This window comes from Zalophus californianus, chromosome 2, assembly GCF_009762305.2.
Source record: "Zalophus californianus isolate mZalCal1 chromosome 2, mZalCal1.pri.v2, whole genome shotgun sequence".
Taxonomy (NCBI): domain Eukaryota; kingdom Metazoa; phylum Chordata; class Mammalia; order Carnivora; family Otariidae; genus Zalophus; species Zalophus californianus.
Window position 1 is genome coordinate 127008468 of NC_045596.1, and position 16339 is coordinate 127024806.

The following is a 16339-nucleotide window of genomic DNA, read 5'->3' on the forward strand; positions in this document are numbered from 1 at the left end:
CTTCAGTTCCTTCAACTATGAAACGGGTGTGACAAAACCTAATTCATCGAGTGGTCGTGAGAATGACAAAGATAGTGAAAATGTGGTGCCTGGCACAGAGTAAATGCCCCCATATATGGCAGCCCTTACCACCAGCTCTGACGATTCCTTGCCCAGGCAAGCTCCCTGCTGTGAGCGGCTTATTCCCTGGGGCCTCAGACTGGATCTTACTCACATGTTCCACATGGCACATCTTGGGCAGTTGGTGCTTCTTGAGTAAGTGCTTCTTGAATCACCCATGAATACAAGAAGATGTGATCCCTACCCTCAAGGAGACCAGAGTCTGGGTCTACAACAGCTATAACACAAAGTAGAAACTATGTTGCCATGGGGAGATGGAATGAAGAGGTTTAGAGAACAAAGAGATTAACAGTACAGGGTGAAGGCAGGCACCGAGTAGGTGTTCAGCATAAGGTTTTTGATCCTGGCAACCGGAGGTATGGGGATGCTAGAATTTTTTTTTTAAAGATTTTATTTATTCATTTGAGAGAGAGAGAGAGAGAGGACAAGCAGGGGAGAGGGAAAAGGAGAGGTGAAGCTGACCCCCCGCTGAGCGGGGTGTCCAACATGGTGCTCGATCCCAGGACCCCGAGATCATGACCTGAGCCGAAGGCAGACACTTAACCAACTGAGTCACCCAGGCGCCCTGGGGATGCTGGAGATTTTTTGCTAAATTTTACTGAACATGTTATATTTTTGCTTTGAATTCTATCCCCCTCAACTTTTAATGACAGCTTGTTCTTTGAACTTCACATGTGACAAGGATGGACAGAGTGCTTTTTTTTTTTTTTAGCCCAAGCAGGTGGAATTAGATCTAAGAGCATCTGTTAAATGTATCTAGGTCCTTTTGACACTTCTGCAACCATTTACCCAATATATCTACCATTATTTATACTGGTTGTGCTGTTAGGCTGAACATATGCTCATTTCATAGGCTTGGTGGTAGTTAGTGGGCAGATAATTTGAACATTTTTGATTTAAAAAAATTTTCATTATATAGTTATTCTATTTAATGACTTTGAAAAGATTTTTTCTCCAGAGGGAGAGCAGAATTAATGATTTTTTAATCACATTTTTTTTGGCTAGCACGTTCTGCTTTGTGGTTTTACTCCCCCAATCACATAAGCTAGACTGAGGAGAGAAATCACAGGGGGATCTGTTCAGACAGTTACTTGTTGATTCCCCCAGAGGCACTGGCTCTTAGATCTGCTAGTGTAGCGCCTCTGATCTTTTATTCTGTAAGGTGTTTGTGTCTCTGTATGATGGATGTTTCACTGACCCAAGTAAATGGAAGAAAATTTTCTCCAGCCTTTAAATGTATTGCTTTCCTTGTTCTTTCAAAAACACACTTTTCTTGGGTAAGAACATTTTAGAGGCATTTGACATCAAATCAACAGAATTGTGGTCTTTAATGGAATTTGAAGCACTGAGAGGTAGTTTGATTGGTAAGAATCCATTTTTGTTTCTTTCTCCTTGGCTATACCCGTATACACGATAAAGAAGCAACTCTCTTCCTCCCCTTGTTTTTTGAAACAAGAGTATCTGATTTTATTGAATTTTGTACTTTGGCTTTTATTGTCACTTTCCTTTTTCCCTTGAAGGGGAGGAAAAGCTCTCAACTTGTGTACAGAGTAAATTAAATTATGAGGAAAATAGTCCACGGAGTTAAGATGAACTGAGGTTTTGGAACTGAATCTGAGCATTGCCATGATGATGCAGATAGTCTAATTTATGATTCAGAAACATATTAGTCATTTTGATGTACTGTTGATTTGACTAATTACCCTGAAGGCTGGCTGGCAGACTGAATTGCCCAAGTCACCTAGTAATTTCGATCAAATCAACGAGTAATTATAGTTTTGTGCAGGCAACAAATATAGAATACTGATTATGATAGACTAAAGATGTTATTGTGATATAATCATATAAAATACTTAATTGTAGCATTATAGCAGTGCTTACCTTTTTCATACTCCAATGCTTAAATTTTCAGCACACGGTAGAGAAAGGTTGTGGCAACTCTTTGGAGAGAATCATTTTATTCTCTCGGTATAAACATGTGAAAGATTTTCTGGTGATAAGGTAAATACTCATATTTTAAATGTACTTGAATTTATAATCATGTTTTTGGAAGCCCTCAGAACTAAATATGGTCAGATTTGAAGTTCAAAATTCTTTTAGATTTCCCCGCAGAAAGAACCTAGAAATACGCAATGTGTATGGCAGAGCCCAAAGTCACTGGGACTAATTTCACTCTCAGTTCATTGGATAAATACTAATATTAGCACGGTCGGGCCTACCTGAATTCCAAATACTGACATTTGTTTGGTTCCCATTCTGTTATCATCCTTTTCCTCACTTTGGGGAGATCCTTCTCCAGAGTATGGTGTTTGTTACTGAATTTGTAATTGGCAATGTTTGTATGCTATTTTTGTGGGCATAAATGTAAAATATTGTGGAAACAGAGCCATGTTTCCTGAATGGCAAAATCTGTCTTTAATTTTACTTGAGTTGTCTCTGGGATGGTTTACCTATGTTCCTTTTCCATAAAAGCAGGAAATATAATTTACTTGGAATTAGTGCAGAGTTGCTATATAATTAATGTTTGTGAAGCTCCTCCAGGGGAGTTATTCTGAAGAAAGCTCTTGTTGTGTGGTAACTTCATCCACTGTATATGTACTTGACCAAAAAAAAAAAAAAAATCAGAAAGAGAACAATAATTTAAAAGTTTCAGGTATTTTGAGTTTGTTCTTGGGGAATTGTAGATGTGTTCCTGCTATTTTCTTGCTTGGTCTTAGTTTCTACCTCCCTGTCATAGTACAAAGGTCTTAGTGTGCATTTGAAGATACATGTTGGGGCGCCTGGGTGGCTCAGTTGGTTAAGTGTCTGCCTTTGGCTCAGGTCGTGGTCCCAGGAGTGCTGGGATCGAGTCCCACATCGGGCTCCTTGCTCAGCTCCCTCTCCCTCTGCGCCTCCCACCTCTCTCTCTCTCTTTCTCTCTCTCACTATGTCTTAAATAAATGAGATCTTAAAAAAAAAAAAAAAAAAAGAAGATACATGTTATTTTTGGTATAACCTGACCCCAAATGCCTACTGCTTTGTTGGGATACTCAGCTATTTCTCCAGCTTCATGAGAAGAAGTTTGTTGATTTCGAACAAGTGCTTTGCTAAGGGGTGTGGTAGTAATTTTGAGTATTTGCATGTCTTGCCTTATGCATTGACCTTAGAGCCTCATCTACAGGGAAGTTGCAATTCCATTCCAATAGTATTGAGTCAGATAATCAATTTTTGGTAATCACACAGGGTTTAGAATGGAAGTGAATTATTATACATATATATGTTAATATTATATAAAATTATTCTTCCAAAAAAAGAAACTCCTTTGCTTCCATATCCTCTTCACAGCTCCTTTGATTTTAGAACTTAATTAGCTCTAAAGTGCAGGATGCTTTGAGGGGAAAGTAGGGACTCTTGTCTACTCTTTTTGCTCATCATTTTCAACCTGAAGCACTAACTCTAGGGAGAAATGGTGCCAATGGCAAAATGTGTCTCCAGCAAAACTTAATTTAAAACACTTGTCTTTGATTTTTCTTTTCTTTTGCTTTCTCTTTCTTTCCCTTCTGTACAAAAGACATTGATACACACATGTTAATTTAGTAGAGAAGAGTTTTAATTAAAGAAGTATGGGTAGCCTGAAACCACTCTAGAGGCAAGTGTAGATGAACTGAAGCAGAATATGGGAGAGTTGCGATCAACCCAGTTGCTTCTGGAGGCTTAGAGATAAATTAATGCCTTCCTCCCCATGAGGACAGCCTCTCTGCAGGTCTGCTCAGGGGCTGCCAGCCATCCAGTCAGTAAGCCTCCCTTGCTGCCACAGAGGAACTGCTTCCTGTGAGTTGCTTCAGCTTTTACTTTTATTTCCTGAAAAGGCATCACAGCAAGCCTAAATTCTGGACCCCCCCAGCAGAAATTAGAGCCTCCATTATTACCCTTCATTAATTGCAAATTACATATGGCTTTTCTACTGTAGTATCTCGGAAGAGGCAGCAACTCATGATTAGTATTTACATCTGTGAGCAGAGCTAGACTTGAGCGTGTGAGCTAGACTTGAGCGTGTGTGCGTGCATGTGTGTATGTGTGTGCATGCGTGTGTGTGTGCCTCTCTGTGCTCAGGGAGAGAGAGACACACAGAATGTCCCTTGTGTTGAGGTAAAGCACGGCTCTGTTCAGGGGTAAGCAATCTCTTACCACGTTCTGCTTCGGACTTCCACAGGACGACGCGTGTGGTAAAATGGAGGCTCCAGAGTAGTGAGATCTGCTGTCCATGAGGGCAGTATTTTTAAAAGAGAAAGTTTAAGAAATTTATTTGTAGGTGCATCATGATCTTTGGTTTTCATGGCAAATAGTGTTTGAAAGATTGGGGTTTGTACAAGTAGAAAAAAATCCTATAAAAAAAGATTTAAAAAGTTGTGCACAGTGGTGAAATCGCTCAAGTTTCACTTCCGTAAACTGTGGTGCTAGAAGCTTTTCTAATTATGAGAGATTGTCATAGTGAGCTATATTTACTTTGACTGCTTTTGTTTTTTCTTGAACAGAGGTCCTTAAAAAATTATTGAAAACCGTAGAGAGTCCAGGATTTCTCCAACTACATTTGGAGAAGCAGTGATCTAGACTGACAGAAATTTTGGCAGAGCGTTAACTTTTCATATTCCCAGCACTGTGAACCCCATAAGGGAAGGTGAACTACAGAAATTTAACCCAAGAAGTATTATTGCACAATAATATTAAAATAAACATTAGAAAAATGGTCAAGGGTAAGACTGCCACTCTTCTGAATTCTTTATGCTTTCTTAATGTGTCATTTTCATCCATATTTATTCCGTTGGAAGTTAACAACTCATAACTATGGATGTAGTTGTTTTCCCCTTGTGTGTTTTCTGTTGAATGTTCTCAAACATTTTGTTGTCCTTATAATTGATTCAAATAGCATATTATGTTCGGATACTCTTTTATCCCTACGCATACCCATCAGGCTGTAATTCCCGCAGGGTACCTTTCCTATCCTGCTGAGATGAAGAGACTTCCAGCGCACTGTAATTGCTTTACTAAGCCGGACTTGGGTACTTTCCTTTGGTTTGGGATGTTCATTGGCTTGTATTTTAAATTAAAAAATGCTTTTGCCGAGTAGTACATGAACATGGTACCAAATTCAAAAAGCGAAGAAAGGTACACAGTGAAAAGAAGTCTCTCTGCCTCCCCTGTCCCTGTCACCCCAAGCCACTCTGCTGATGGTCTGTGCATTTATAGGCGTATCGTGTAACACATTCCTTTTTTTTCGTAGACAAATGGTGGCATACGGTACTTAATGTTCTGTTCATATCCCAGCAACCTTTTGATATCAGTACGTTCGGAGCTGCCTCCTTTAAAAAAAAAAAATTGTGACCCAGGATTCCATTATATAGAAGTGCCTAACTTAGATAACCAGGTCATTGCTGGTGGATATTGAGGCTCTTTCCACTTGTTTACTATCTAAACAGTGCTCCAGAGGACATCCCTGTAGTTAGGTGTTAGTGGTTAAAAGGATGTGTCTGGGTCAGATCCCAGGATATCTGTATGACCTTGACTAGACCTTGATTACCTCTCTGTGACTCAGTTTCCTTATCTGTGAAAGAAGGGAGTATAGTTCACAGGATGGTTGAGAAGATTTAATAGTGCAATATATTTCAAATAGTCCTGGCACACAGAAATGCTCAATACATGTCAACTCTTACTGTTAGTCAGTCTGCCATTTTGCAAGGTGAACGTGTCTTCCTAGGATAAATGCATAGAAGTGGTTTTCCTGACCCAATTTAATTTTGAAGACTGTTGCCAAATGGTTCTCTGTAAGTAGAAGCCCAGTTTATGCTCTCACCTGAGGGGTAGGAGGTGCGCTCATTTTTACTTCTCATAAGTCACCTCTTTGTACGTGTAAATCTGGACTGTGTATATTCCTGAGGTCTGAGTAATAGTTGCTCAAGGGGGAGAGATTTCAAGTTAAAAAGTTATTTTCCCTGGAATTTTTCAGGGCTTCTAGAAGACCTTGCTTTTTATTTTTATCCATATGACATCTTATCTTGATGATAAACTGATTGTGGCAGTAATAAATGTGTGAGCGGTGAACTACATTAAGCCAGTAGGTTTTTATTATGTACTTCAAGAATCCTTTACCTACTCATGGATGAGAAATGCAGTCTTTTAAATCCACATACAACAGTGGTACCATTTGTTAGAGGGATTGTTATGTTTACACGTAAGGAAGTCTTACATTATTTTTCTGTTCATAAAAAATAAATGTGAAATTAGAACTTTATAGTCTTAGGTTATCATGTAAGTGCTACTATTATTCCACTGACTTGAAGGCAAGATCCCAGTCTTGATTAGCTCAAGTACCCGTGGCTTACACCATTTCTGTCATGTGTATAGTACACAAAAGGCACCCAGCTCTGTGGCCCATTGCATAGACTGGTGAAGAGGAGTGCTTTGCCCTGATCAGCATAGGATCGTGTTCTAGGAGACGAGCAGGTTGTTGGTTCTGAGCTTTGCTGACATTATAATAAATGCTAATCATTTTGTACCTCTGATGCCTCACCTTGCAGTGTTTTGGGTAGGAGTGGAGGTGCCTAGCCAGCCATGAAATTTGTAGGGCACCAAGGCCTGAACTGATTATTATTCAAGCACCTGGTTACTCATGGGGCTGGAACAACTCCCACAGGGCTGAGACAGAACTTGTTTGCAATTCAAGTCACAAAAGTTCCACAACTCTCTTTAGTCATACCTTTTGTATTGGAACTGGCTATTAGCCTCTGTTTTGGGACTCTTCATGGTTTTACCATGAATGCATCTTTAAAGTGGCTTTTAAACTTTTTTGAAGAGGGGGCAATTCATTCACCCTTTTTAGGATTGGCTGAAGACGATAGCCACCTCTCTCCAGAGAAAGGATGCCAACAATTTATGAGATTCATGGATGTATAGGGAATGTTATTGGTACTTCACTCATTGTACTTAGCGTGTCTTGTGCCATGCACGGACGGATGCAGGGCTTTTTTGCAAAGGAGGCTTTTCATGTTGTTATTTCAAAAGGCAATCATCACCTCACCTTACTTATACTACAGGTTGTATACCTGAAAATTTTCGCTGAAAGCATTTGAAAAATTACTGGGAGGGAATGAATTCTGATTGCTACAGCTATAAAGACAAGTACAGACTAAACAGCACAACTTCCCAAAGTACCTACTTTTCCATAGAAAATGACCAAGACATGTTGGCCCAAAACTTAAATTTTTTTTTCCAGGAACATTTCTTGAGAAGAACTTCATTAGTATGAGAAGGTTCTTAGATTCAGAGGACTTATCCCACATCTCTGCTTTCGAATATTACCCCAGAGAAGTTGTCAGATCATCTTGTGACTGCATTTACCTGAGTTAAATTTTAGGGCTTTGTGGCAGAAATCTTGACTGAGTTGTCCCTTGATAGCTTCCAACAAAATAGTGGTGTGAAAGGACGGTGCATACTACCAAGATTGTAGGGATTAATTGGGTTGTTGGGGAGACTCCCCAAGAGTGGTCTAGTTTTCATGCTTCAACAAATCACCCCATGTGAACAAGAAACTTCTCTGTTCAGTTACCAGTGAGCTGATGTGTCAACACTTGCTATAATTTTCAAAACTTTTTTTACAAAAAAGTTTTTTACAAAAAAAAAATTAAAGCTGTAATTTTTTCATTCCAAATCCTTGCCAGTATTGGTTTAGTTTCTTAAATAGCCTTAAAAATTAAGTCCCCAAACAAATTTCAGGTATGAATGTGAATATTAACTTTAATTTTTCTTCTCCATTTTTTCTGCTTATCAGTCTGTTGCATGGCACTTGGGTATGACCTAGTTGGCAGCCCATTCTCGTGAAATTAAAATGTAAAACATGGTGGAATTATTTCAAGGAATTATTGACAGTTTTCTGAAATCTTGTTACTATTTTAAAGTATGCATTTATCAGAGCCTGAAACTATTTGGAATGTATGAATAGAGAGAATTTTCTTTGTGCGCACTCTGTGTGTTAACTGATGACCTACAACTTGGTGGAACAAAACGAGATTCTGCTTTACTGAATAATGGACAGTCATCGATGAATGAGCCAGAGTCAAAAACTATGGCAAGTTGAGGGATCCTTCGGACAAGGTCTGGGAGAGTCAGGGGCTATTGGATGCTTGCTTTATTTTTCACAGTCCAGGATTGCTATCTGATACGACAGCGAGAGAGAAAAGGAAACTGGGCCAGAGGATTACAGCACAGGGAGGATTTGGGTTTAATAGGATTTTAGTAGGCTCCAAGCAGAGGTTGTCTGAGGTAGTTTGACCCACACTGAATCCCCCTCCCCCCACTGCTATTACTTACAATTGAGGGCAGAAGTTTCCTCTCTCTTTAGGTGTTCACAGTATTTGAAGAGTCTTCGCCCTAGATGGAATTTTATATGATAAGCACATTTACAGTAATCGACTTTTTATGTATTTAGTAGCAGCCTATTCAGGGCATTCCAAAATGCACTCTAAAACAATGAGTTCTTCTACAGGCAATTGCTCCGGAAACAAACAAAGAAACAAACTGTGAATTATATTCAAGATGGTTGATTCCTGTGCTTTGGGTTCTTTAAGTGAAATATGCTTTAATTGTTAAAAAGAATACAGGTCGAATCCATGTATAACTAGAATTCTGACAAAGATTTTTGTATAGTGGCCATTATTCTTCTTCAAAGCTTATCTTCTTACCCCTCCTCAATTAGTACAACAGTTGGAATATAGTACAGAAAATAATGACTTTGGAGCTGGAGGAGACCTGAGAAATATCATGTAGTCCTAACTCACCTAAGTGAGGTTCTGAACCAAGGTCCCTGTTTTCCACTCAAGGTCTCACAGCTGGGTAGAGCCTTGGGGCCATGTCCCAGTTCAGAGCTCAGGTCCCCAAGAGGTGACTTGACGTTTTGTGACTTCCACACTTGGACAACTGAACTAAAAACTCATAGCCCTTACCCTTGGTTCCCCACTTTAAATCCACCTAATCTTGCCAACCATTTCCACAAACCAACCAGAGAAGTATGAGGAGGGAAGAAGGAGAAATGGGAAGGAAGCCTGCCATGTCTTTTCATCAAGTTCAAGAGATTGCTTCTGATACGGCAGCTCACTGTGGAAAGACTCCACATGGCTTCTCTTTTATCTCTAGGCCTCTCCTTGCTGTGTTGTTGACCTTGCCTTTCCTCTGCTCCCGTTGCTCTACCAAAATCCTTTAAAAAAAAATATCCATCCATCCATCCATCCATCCATCCATCCATCCATCATCTTCAAATTCTCTGTGTTCATTGGTTCCTTCCCATTAGGCCTGCAAATATGATCACTTTTTCCTTAATAAAAATGTTCCCTTGACTCTGTTTCCCCTTAAGGTGACCATCATTTCTTTTCCTTAAAGAATTTTCTATAATCCATTATTAGAGGATATTATATTTGAATAGATAAAAGAAGGATGGTATGAGATCGTATATCATTAAATGCCAAAGTGTTTACACTGTAATTTCAGTATGATAGTGAAAGAGGGATATATTAAAATATAGTCATTTGTAGTTCAGGGGAAAAATGTGATTTTCACACATTTATAGCTTTCCTAAGTATTGTGGTTTTCAAAGGAGACTGAAATTATCAAGATGTCTGTCTATTTGGAAATGAGGTTGCAGGAATTTTTATGGTAGAGGTATAATCTAGATGACTAGAATCTAAGCTTTTATGGTTATATAGTATATTTTATAATGTGATACGGAAGCATATGCGTGTGCTTTTTCTCATAGTCAAAAGATACCATGTACTTTCTAAAAAAAGGCAAATAAGAATACATATAATTCTTATGTCAGTTATCTCTAGCTCTGACAATGATTTAATAGCATTTTTCTTTCCCTGCTGATGAAAAATATTTTTGTATATAGTATTAATGAAATATTATAAATTTGACTACACAATAGTCTGTTCTGTCTTTGCAATATGGAATCTGTGCCAGTGTATACATGGGTTTTGATTGCTCCTCCCCCCATACCAAAAAACTCAACAACCATACCACAAACCCACATGCAACCACTGTTGGACAGAGTCCTTTGGGTATTTTTGGGGGTTGGTGGTTCATTTGAAGAAAGAACAAAATCACTGTGAATGGTTTACAGAGCTCTTTCTCAGGCATGAAATCCGAGTTGATGTGCATGTGGGTATTTATGGGAAGAACAGGCTGAATATGTGGCAAGAGTGTTCCTCTGAGCAGTCCCACTGTCGGGTATGTTAGGCTGAAGAGAGCGGAGGGTAAGAACGGGGGAAATGTCCCAACAATGCCATATGCATGACTCAAGCACACATTCTGGTGACTGCAGCATCTTTTACCTGCTCCTGGCTTTTTGCTAAGTTTTGTCCTGCTCTGTCTTCACTTGGGACTTTTAGCTGTGCTCTGAGAGTTAAATAAAAAGCTTGGAATGGAAAAATGCAAAAAAGGAAGAAAGTCAAGCCTGAGAACAGGCAAATGCAGAAATGTATTGGAAACCTCGGCACTTGAGGAAAGGCGCCCTTCTATGTCTCTCATAAATATGGAGCCATCTCTTCTTGTAGTTTTATATTGCCCTGGGGACATGCTAGTGCTTTAATACTCTAACATGGGAATAAGAGAGAAAGAGAGTGGAAATATCCAACTCTTTTGTCTCTGGGTGTATTCGGAAGTATTTTCATTTATAGAATCTTCTGGCATAGTGTTTCCTTCTTAAATGTGGCTTGCTCGACTTGCCTGTGTTTAGATTCTTCAGGCATCTGCTTCAAAAGTATGATTGGATAAACATCATCCAAGTGAGATGCACTTTTCTCAGAGAAGATACAGCTTCCTTAAGGGAATAGGGCTAGGGATTATAGCCAGGAGAAAGGAGAATAAAGATTTCTAGAAGGAACCCTGGACTGGGAATCAAGAGACTTAACGTTCCATTTCCATCAAAACTAACTTGTAGTTTACGACTTTAGCTAAGAGATTTATCTTGTCTGTAATGCAGTCTCGCTATCTGCAAAGATTGCATGCGAAGTCCCTTTGAAGAATGAACTTAACAGACCTTAGAGAGCATGTTTCTAATTTTCATTTAGAAGCAACTGGCATGTTGAATGTTCCCCTCACATGTTTGAAGACGAATCTGAGAATCCTCGAGCTGGAAGGAGTCTCAAGGAGTCTCATACTTTTTGAACCTCTGGGATAAACCAAAACACTCTGATTTTCCTCATTATGATCGTTACATCATCTGAATAAAAGACATTTTCACAGAAACCCTATGTTAAAGACAATGAGGGAGTTGAATCAGAACTTGGTTTATGTCTTATCACGTAAAACAGATCTGTACGCTGAGATGATACCTCTGAGGACCAGCCTGGTAACCAAAAGTGAGGTGAAGAGGCTGGCTGTAGGGGCCTAGGGAGTGGCCAGGACCTCGGAAATGGGGACCACATACCCTGTGTGTGTGGGGAGGCACGTGGGCCCGGTAAAACATGCCTCTCAGGGGCACAGGGTCATTGCTGGCAGTGCACAATGTCTTATTGCAAACAATAAATTTGGAATTATTAGGAATTACATGTCAGGGAATTCACCAACTTGAATAATAAAATATGATCATAGAAGATACACACAAGCTGTTTCCCTCAGGTTTGCAATTTGTGTGAGCCTCCCTCAAAGAGGCCTTCCTCTTTCTACATACTTTCACCCTCTTCCATTCGCCCTAAAAATGTTTCCTTTCCTCAGAATGATCAATTCTAACCAGTTTCTGTTATGTCCTACCATTTTTTTCAAGATATGAATGTCGAATGGTTTGCCTGCCACCCCCAGCAGAATATTCCTTAACGATTTTCTAGTGTTTAATTTCACTCCCCACAAAGAACTTGACCCATAAGTCTAACCTGAGTCCTCACCTTAAGCCCCCTTTCTCACATTTTATTGTTTGTAGGAGGAACAGTTGACCAGTGTTTTCCTCATAATACCCTTCATACTACTCAGTTGAAAAATCAGGGTTTGTTTTTTTTTTTTTTTTGGCACTACAAATCTGGAAATTTTATCATGGATTGTGTTTTCCAGTGCACTAATAATTATCGTGTAATCACTTTACCCCAAACTCTCTCCAGTCTGTACGCTGAAAAAAAAAAAGTATTTTGAACTGGACCCAGTCCTTTTTGTGGGCTGAGCAAACGGGAGGTACTGCCACTATTTTATTGCTTCTCTCTGCGAGTCAGCCCCACGCAACTGGATCATAGTTGCTGTATGCTCTATGACCTCAGTATCTTTTTTCTCCCTACTGGCTCTGTGGTAGTTGGACTTTCTTCATATTTTGTCCACATAATTCATTTTTCATTTGTAAGTGTGCTACCTTGTACTCACACCGAGTAAGCACTATCTTGTTTTTGACGGATCATTTCTGTCTCTGATTTGTCAAGGTTACTTGGAATTCTATTATTTTTCAGAAAAGCCAGAAACCTTAACTTGGTTTGTAGCTATGAAATGACTGAGAATGCTTTCAATTTCATTATGACGGTCATTGATTAAAAAAAAAAAGAATTCAATCGTATCAGACCCAGGAGTCTGGGTGCTGTTTTATACCTACCCCGAGTTGCATCAGGGCATTTATTTCTGTCACTGTTAACTAATGGTTTTCCTGTTTCTGGATGCTTTTAAATTCCACAAACATTGGTATCATAGTTTCTTGCTCGGTTATAGAAACAGTTTGAATGATTAGACTTATTATCTAGGGGGTTGTGGTTGATGGTAGTGAAGAAAATAAACCCAATAATTATTTAATTTATGCATATCGCTTTGGTAGTATCATTTTATATTTTTGGTAGCAAGGTAAGAGTAAATGGGGGGGCCTATAGATTGGGTAGAAATATCTATTTTGTAGATGTTTTTGTTCTGTGTAGGACTTCAAGACTGTCTGTGCTTTGATTTAAATTCAATGGCCAGTGTCCTATTTAATATGTGAACATAACGAGGTGCATTTTTATTATTGTCATTACAGGTTTCGGAAGATGACAGTGAAATGTGAAGAAGTTACGTTTCTTATGTGATACTTGAAAGTTAGTGACTGCTTGCCAAGTTTTCCCGAAAATTAAATATGACTTAGAAGCACTGATTTACGAAGGTTTATGATGTCATCGGTTACAACGGAAAACAAATTCCCACAGGCCGTGAGCCTGCGGGGAGTTGACCCAGAAACATGCATGATTGTATTTAAAAACCACTGGGCGCAGGTAATGTATGAGTTGCACTTTTCTCTGCTGGTCTAGGTAGCTCTCGAGGCCTCTATCCCATTGAACCAGGGGTTTCCTACCTCTGTGACGGTGACTAGGCTTCCAGAAACATAGGGAGCAAAACCCTTGCAGATAGGAAGAAAAGCAACTTTTTTTTTTTTTTTGCTTTCCTAGAATACATATCTGGTTGAAAACCATGGTTTCCATAAAAGCAATTAGGGAACATGTACGTTCCTCAGATATTTTTGGAAGAACAGCCGTTGGCCTGAAAGGGACTTTGACATCTCATTGCAATAGACTTGACCAGGATTAGAGTCTCTCTTTCCCTCCTCCCTGCTGATTTCCATCTAGTCCTTACACTCTTAACAGCGCTAAAATACACATTTATTAAATATTTACCAAGTGCTGTGCTGAGTACCTCAAAAGCCTTATGTCATTTACTCTTCTCCACACACCCATAAGGCCATTAGTGTTAGCTTCCTCATTTTACAGATGAGGGAATGGAGGATTAGAGATGTGGAGTAACTCGCTTGAGGTTATACAGATAGTGAGTTTCCAAGCAAGTACATAGTAGACCTTGGTTCCTTGACTTGTGATTTGACCTCTGTGCTCTACCATTTTTCGGGCTGGTGGTCCCTACATAATTTAAGGAAAGAAGATGCCTGGCAGTATCTGAATTCATTACAAAGCTGAATATAAAAGTTTTTTTGATTATTCAGTTGACTTCTCTGTAACTCTGATCTGCTTGTATAGATAATTACGGGGTTGAATGTTCAGAAAATTTATCAGCTCACCACTTTCCTCAGGGAGTTTACAAGTAGTAAAAGAAATAAAATTGGCCTTCTTTATACTACTTGTCCAACATTACACTCCCTAGGTGAGCTGGTAAGTGGCTATTTATGTGACAGTTTTTTAATGACTACCCAGTTCCTTCCTATGGCTGGAAACAGCAGAGGGGTTAAAGCCTTGAGCCTGCAAATCACAGCAATTATGGGGGACACAGTTTAGATCAAAAACAAAATCAATTCTGCTTCTGGGTCATTTACACTTTGTAGCTTCTTGTCACTAGTGTAAAGCTTCCAAGATTTTTTATGCATTTCCCATTCTCTGACTTTCTGCTATTAGAATCTTAATGGGTTTACTCTGGATTTTAAGGGCACATCTGCTTTAGCAAAGAGAGGAAAGTAATTCAGGAGTTTTTCAAATAATTAGAGTAATTATCTCTGACTTTGCACTTGTATAAGTATTTTAACATGCTGGCTCCAAAGTGGGGTTGTGAACCGTAAGGGGTGTGCCTGTTAGTCCATTGGGTGTGGAAAGAATATTTTAGAAGGCCTATTTTTATCTTTATCTTTTGAAAATGTCTATTTTGTGTTTATAAAGTACGTAATATAGTCACATATTAGTATGTGCACATTTATTATTGTATCTAATAATTATTTGCGCTCCTCTTTTTTTTTAACTGGTAGGAGTGCGCTGTCAGATGTTTTATATTGAGAATACTTCCAGCCTTAGTCATTTCATTTGGCTGAAAAAGCCCATCATTCTAATACACATTCTTGGCCCTGGGCCCATTTTGTTTATTTGTATAAAAATACTTTTGATTGTAGCATTCCTGGTGGAGAATCTGTGATGGGGTCCATTCAGTATTCTGTACCAGTCTTCAAAGACAGGATATATCATCAACCTCTTGATTTTATCTGGATGGATCATTTGCCTTGTCAGATGCCATCCCGGGCAAGCTTTCTCCAAAGCTGTTGGAGTGCTGGTAGAGAGTCTTACTTCAGGAATGTGTAAATACTCTTTCCTACTGGTGAAGGAGTAAATATTGGTCCCAGAATCATATTACTCATTTCCATATCCAATATGAATGACTTCGGCATCATTAAACATTTTGGGTGATCTGAAGCTTGGCACCTTTTGTTGAGTACAGAAAAATACTGAGTTGAGGGTAAGGATAACTTTGTCAGAGGGAATGGTGTTCAGTTATTAAACACTTCCTTTTGTAAAGTGGAGACACTCTTGGTCTTACTCCTCTTTCAGCCATTTCTTTACCTTGCTTTCCTCTTTAGACTTGACTTTTCCTTTTAAGTAAATCTGCAGAGTGCCCGCAGTCTCTCTCTACTTCCAAGAAAGGCTCTTGTGGGCCTTTCGGTTGCTTTATGAATAAAAATACTGGTTGAAGAAATGCATGTGGATGTCAACACAATTATAGTTAAATGGAGGTTTACTAGCCCCAATTATGGATTCATCATTGTAGGCTGCACGGGTGGGACATGGGGATGTGTCAGCCTTGGGAGAACAGGGTCTGGGCTTTTAAAGAATGTGTGCGTTAATTTGGAGGATGAGGTGAGATACATTATTAGAAAATGAATAATAATGGCTACAGGAATTAAGTCAAAGGAAGGGACTATTATGCGTGAAAATGGCTTGAGAAATGGAGGAATGAGGTTTGGCTAGCTTAACTAGAGGAAAGGAGGTTTTTTTTTTTTTTTTTTCTTCTTAAGGTTTTATTTATTTGAGAGAGAGAGCGCACATGAGAGGGGACAGGGTCAGAGGGAGAAGCAGACTCCCCATTGAGCAGGGAGCCTGATGAGGGACTCAATCCTGGGACCCCAGGATCATGACCTGAGCCGAAGGCAGTCGCTTAACCAACTGGGCCACCCAGGTGCCCCTGGGAAAGGAAGACTTTGATGACAAAGGAAAAGAACATTTTAGAGAAGGGGTTTTGGGAAGGAATGCTCAGTGTTGGCTTTTTTCGGTGATAAGAAAAGAAAGGTGAGGAAATGGGCGCCTGGGTGGCTCAGATGGTTAAGTGTCTGCCTTCGGCTCAGGTCATGATCCCGGAGTCCTGGGATCGAGTCCCGCATCGGGCTCCCTGCTCCTTGGGAGCCTGCTTCTCCCTCTGCCTCTCTCACTCTCTCTGTCTCTCATGAATAAATAAATAAAATCTTAAAAAAAAAAATGAAGAAAGGTGAGGA

General features: G+C 39.5%; 1 protein-coding gene across 2 annotated transcripts in view; it reads left to right on the plus strand.

Annotated features, from left to right (window-relative positions):
• FAM160A1 (family with sequence similarity 160 member A1) overlaps positions 1–16339 on the plus strand; it is a 228412-nt gene that overhangs the window by 130691 nt on the left and 81382 nt on the right. For both annotated transcript variants that reach the window (XM_027597673.2, XM_027597674.2), the window contains exon 3: positions 13127–13358. In XM_027597673.2, coding sequence (XP_027453474.2) covers positions 13254–13358 — 105 coding nt within the window. In that variant the 5' untranslated portion in view covers positions 13127–13253. The remainder of the gene's footprint in view (positions 1–13126; positions 13359–16339) is intronic.